The sequence below is a fragment of the Fukomys damarensis genome, unplaced genomic scaffold (genome assembly GCF_012274545.1).
Source record: "Fukomys damarensis isolate Sample0158 unplaced genomic scaffold, DMR_v1.0_HiC HiC_scaffold_73743, whole genome shotgun sequence".
In the NCBI taxonomy this organism is placed as follows: domain Eukaryota; kingdom Metazoa; phylum Chordata; class Mammalia; order Rodentia; family Bathyergidae; genus Fukomys; species Fukomys damarensis.
Window position 1 is genome coordinate 1 of NW_022974655.1, and position 4,872 is coordinate 4,872.

At 60.5% G+C, this 4,872-nt stretch overlaps 1 protein-coding gene across 1 annotated transcript; it reads right to left on the reverse strand.

Moving 5' to 3' along the window:
• Positions 1 to 7: 7 nt before the first annotated feature.
• Positions 8 to 4,137, reverse strand: LOC104867335 (IQ motif and SEC7 domain-containing protein 1-like; the record flags this gene model as incomplete). The annotated part of the gene is made up of 4 exons (XM_033760698.1): positions 8 to 1,350; positions 1,997 to 2,158; positions 2,985 to 3,084; positions 3,970 to 4,137. Coding segments are annotated over 4 exons (624 nt in total), but the record flags the coding sequence as incomplete, so codon positions are not given.
• Between the last annotated feature and the right edge of the window lie 735 nt (positions 4,138 to 4,872).

The following is a 4,872-nucleotide window of genomic DNA, read 5'->3' on the forward strand; positions in this document are numbered from 1 at the left end:
GGCCAGGGGCACTGTGTAACCTCCTGCTAGGCTGGGGCTGTTTGGCCAAAATGCGCATATGACCAGGTTGAGAAGCTGCCTTAAACTCTCATGCTGGCAATGAATTTCGGGTTTTGCTATGGAAAAAGTAAGTGACAAAAGCAAAGAAAAAATTTCAACTGTAAAAGAATAGGAACTTCCTGAGAAATGAGTAAGCTGTGAGAGACAGGGCTGTGGGAGGAAATGGGACGGCACCCTGAGCAGGCTCCTGCGGCCCCACACTGGCCAAGGCATAGCAGGGTGGCAGGTAAGGCCCGAGGAGGGAAGGGGATCTGTCTCGGCCTTCGAGGGTCTTACTGGTCAAGGGCTATATCGGGCTCCTGGGGCCCACATGCTACGTGGGGGACAATCCCTACAACCGCCGCTCCCCCAGAGCCTCCTCCACAGGCGGAAGCTGGCTGGGTAGGCAGACTCGTGGTAGCTGTGTGGCTGCTGGGGCACGCGCCCTCACCCTGTTCTTCCAACGGTGCTGCAGACAGAGCGAGCTGCAGCCCAGCTGCAAGTGGCTGAGGGCTCTCTTCCTGCTCAGAGCCTAGAAAAGTCTGTCTCAGAAGCTCCCTGAGGCTCACAGTGCCCTTCTCCTCCTGGAAACCTAGGGGCCTGAGCGGTGCTGCTTGCTTGGGATAAGTGGCTGGCAGCATATTAAACACACACAGAAACGAACACCGACAACCATGACTTCACCGGGGCTTTCCCTGTGCCCCTGAATCCACCACGCAGGCAGCAGCAACCGCCCCGGGCTGGATGGAGGTCCCTGCAGGGAAAGCACTAGTGGGGACTCAGAAAGGGACGCACAGCCAGCTGAGAGGGCTTCACTCAATTTCATTCATCAGCAGAGAACATGGGACACGCAGCACAGAGAACACGGGACACGCAGGCCAGGCTCTTGGCCTTGGAGCGGTTTTTAAAAGCCAAGTGGAAGCATAAAGGCCCAGGAAGAAGGAAGGGAAAGAGGCGGCCCCCCGCTGTCCTGCACTCGCTTCTGGCCACAGACGGCCCCGCCCTCCTTGCCCTTCGGTGGGGTCGGAGGTGGCTCGGGGTGTGGCCAGGAGAAGCCTGCACAAGCTCTGTCCCCTACGGCCACCTCAGTCCTGTGCGCACTGGCTAAGGAGGCAGCTCAGGCCGGGCCCTTACCCGCTTCTGACAGGTCGCGCAGAGAGCTGCTGAGTGCACTGCGCTTGAGGCCCTCGCTGCTCGCGTAGCTGTCGTCCAGGCAGGCCCGGCTCAGCATCCCGTTGCCCGGCTCCTTCTTGAGGCTGGAGCACTGGGACACGCTGGGCCGCACAACGCCCTTCTGCTTCTCGAGCTCCGCTGGAACATAGGGTGACAGGCAGGTGAGGGGGGCACCGTGGGGGAGGCAACCCTGGCAGGAGATGTAGGCGACGTGGCCCTCCGCTTGGTGCTGGCACTGGCCTGCGCCACCAGCCACCAGGAGACCTGGGCGGGACATGGGAGGCCAGGCTGCAGCATTGAGCGGTGCGGCCAGCTCGGGCAGGGAGGCGAGGGCTGGCCGGGTCTGGGAGGAAAGCAGGGCTCTGCCCGGCACTGCTGCCAAGGAGGCAGTGGAGGGGGCAGCCGCGTGTCTGCAGGGAGTGACCTGGGGCTGTGCCACTGAGGAGGCGTGGCTAAGAATCATGCTGAAGGCAAAGGGCTCGCCCTGGACTCTGCAGCTCTTGCCCAAGGGTGACCGGGCAGTGGGGGGCGTCCCTGGGCAGCTGCTGTGCTGACAGGAGGGGCTGTGTCCCTGGAGAAGTGGGCCCTCCCCTCCCAGGGCCCTCACTGGCAGTGTCTGTGGCCTGGGTGTTGCTGTCCCGCCAGGTGGCTATAGAGGGTAGGGGGGACCAGTGGCGCCTCCCCTGTGGTCTGAGACAGGGAGGCAAAGGTGGGAGCCCAGCCAGCCTAGGGGACCCGGGGACCTGGGGGACGGTGCCTCCCGCATGCTGGGTCTGGGACTCACACTCTATCCGGTGCTTCTCCATCTCCTGCACTTCTGCCACAGACTCCCGCAGGTCATCGGTGAACTTCTTCCGGTCTTGAGGGTTGGGGGCATTGAAGGTGATTAACACTTTGGTGTCTGCCCCGGGCACAGCTGACGTGAGCCGGATGCCATTGGGGTAGTCTGTGAGGGAGAAGGAGGTGTGTGAGCTCAGGGCACCTCTGCCGTGTCCATGCTGGTCACAGGGCCCGGGACATGCGTGGCCTGGAGAAGAGCTCTGAGCTCCACCTCAGCAGCAGAACCAAGGCAATCACGGACTGTTGCATGTGCCCAGCCCGGGCCCTACCTCCACACCCAGTGGAGGTGACACAGCCCTTGAGAGGGGAATGCCGCCAGGTCCGCCTGAGAGTCAGGAAGATGGCCTTCACCTTGAGGCCACTGTCAGGTGCCAAGTCCAGGAGGAGGGCAGAGAGGGTGTCCCTGAGCTGGTTGGGGGGTCTTATCCCATCACCTGGGCAGTGCTGGATGACACACTGAGAGCTGCTCTCCCCAGTGCCCACAGCTCCTGGCACACACAGTACCCTCCTCAGTGTCACCTGGGCTTTGGCTCTGGTCATGGGAATCCCCTGGCTGAGCGCCCCCTGCTGGATATTCCAAGGGCCTTGGCCTGGTGGGGCCGCAAGTGACTGGTGCGGGGGCCTGTACGTGTGTGCAAGTGTGTATGTCTCCGTGTGCACCACAGCTTCCTGGTGCTGCACAGGAAGGGGGTCCAGCGACACCGAGCCTCCTGATTTTTCAAGTGAAGCCCAATACATGTAAATGTTAATGTGAAGATTTAAGTGTGGGCCGAACCATGCTCTGGGATTTGGGGCTGAGCCTGGGAACCCCGGGGATCACGTCCAGTCACTCTTGGCTGTTCACTGTGCTGAGGCGGGTGAGGGGCAGAGGAAGATGCCCTTCAGCGTTCAGCAGGAGGAATACAGGCACCCCCCCACCCCTGCAGACTCACACTGGTTCTCGAAGAGCAAGACCTGCAGGCCATACAGGGAGAAGGACTGCCGGAAACTGTATGTCACTGAGTTCTTCTTCTTCTGGAAGATCTTGGTGACCTAAGGCACAGACAGAACTAGGCCACTGGACTGACGGGACTCCACGCTGCACCTGGGGACCGTCCCTCAGCCCAGAGGGCAGCAGCTCTGGGCTCAGCTGATCTGGGTGGACACAATGTTGGGGACAGTGGGGCCTGTCCAAGTGAGTCCTAAGTGACATCTGGCTGGCAACACAGCATCACGGTAAGCAGAGGGGCGCTGCCATCACTGTGGGTGACCCTAGGGGCCCTGTTACAACGGGAGCTGTGTGCATGGGGCCTGGTGCCCAGAGGATGGACCGGCAGTCAGGGCCTGGTGTGCTGACTTTAGAGGCCAGGCCATGCTCTTTCGGGGACCAGCCCTGGGAGTCAGACCTGCTCAGCACAAGCCTTCCTTCAGCTGGGAAACATGCACCAGAGATCCCCACCCCAATAGCCCTGTCTAGCCTGCAGGAAAGAGAACTGTTCTCCTCCCAGCTTCAGGGGGTGGGGCTTGTGCCCCAGACTGAGCCTATCAGAACGCACTGCCCCTAGGAGCCTCAGTGATTGGCTGTGGCAGGGAGCCACAGGCTCCCCCTGAGCAGCTCACAAGGCTCAGACACCCTGCTGGCTCTGAACTGGGGTGGGCCTGGCACTGCACGCATCCTTTCTTCTCCCTCCTGGAAGAGTGCCCGCCCCTGAGGACCCCCCCAGAGAAGAAGCCTGCACCGCTCAGAGGTCAGAGAGAGAGGAGTCCCGGAAGACAGCTGGGGCTGAAACCTAACCACCCTGCTGCATGTTCACCTGTGCCAAAGAAGGCCGCTTTCCCTGAGCACCAGTCTGGGTTGAATTCTGTCCCTGGTAACCCAAGACACACAGGCAGAGGGAGACCGGGGTCCAGGGCACGGCACAGGAGCCACCCACGTACCACCAAGAGGTCGTTAAACAGGAAGATTTCACGCTGATGCAGCCCCAGTTTCTGGGGCTTGTTAGGGTCCGGAACCTCGAAGAGCCGGCAGTAGCAGACCAGCCGCCGATGGGGCAGAGACAGCACCTGTGCAGGGAGAGACGTTGCCTTCACCACCAGCCCCTGTAGCTAAGAAGTCCGCTTGCATTGCTGGAAACCAGCCTGTCAGCCTGGCATGGAAAGCGCTCCCAGCCAACTGTGTAGGCCGGACGGGGTCCTGGCTGTGAGCAGCTATCCCCACTCTGTCCTTGGCAGCTGCTCTCAAAGTGCTGATACTGCCAGGCATGCTTACACACACCCACAATCCTAGCACTAGGGAGGCTGAGGCAGGAGGATCATCCTAAATTTGAGACCAGCCTGGGCTAGTGAGTTCAGCCAGCCCAAACTACACAGTGAGACCCTATCTCACAAAACCAAAAAGTAAGACAATTCCTGATGTCCACTTTCCTGAAGGACTTGGGAAGCACCCTCACTTTGTTGGGCCCTTCTTTCTATTCTTTGATGAGAATCAAACTTTTTAACTCTTTACATTCATGGGGTGACCCCCGCCAGGGGGAAGTCAGGTTTTCTGACTGCCCATAGGTGTACATGCACCTACAAATCCATCAGTCTACAACAAAAGCCTTCCAGAGAGTCTACTCTGGATGGCGAAACTGAGGCACTTGCCTTCCATCAACAAGCCAGGAGGCTGCAGGGCCGGGATTTAGTTCCAGCCTGTAGGATGCTCCCTCACTGCTGGGCCCCCACAGGTTTCAATGGCTCCAACCCAAAGGCCCCCTCCAAGGTCCGAGCCGCGGCTGCGCCAAGGGTGGCCGCCTAGGCCTCGTCCACCGTGCTCGCTTGCCCCAAACACCCCCACAGTGC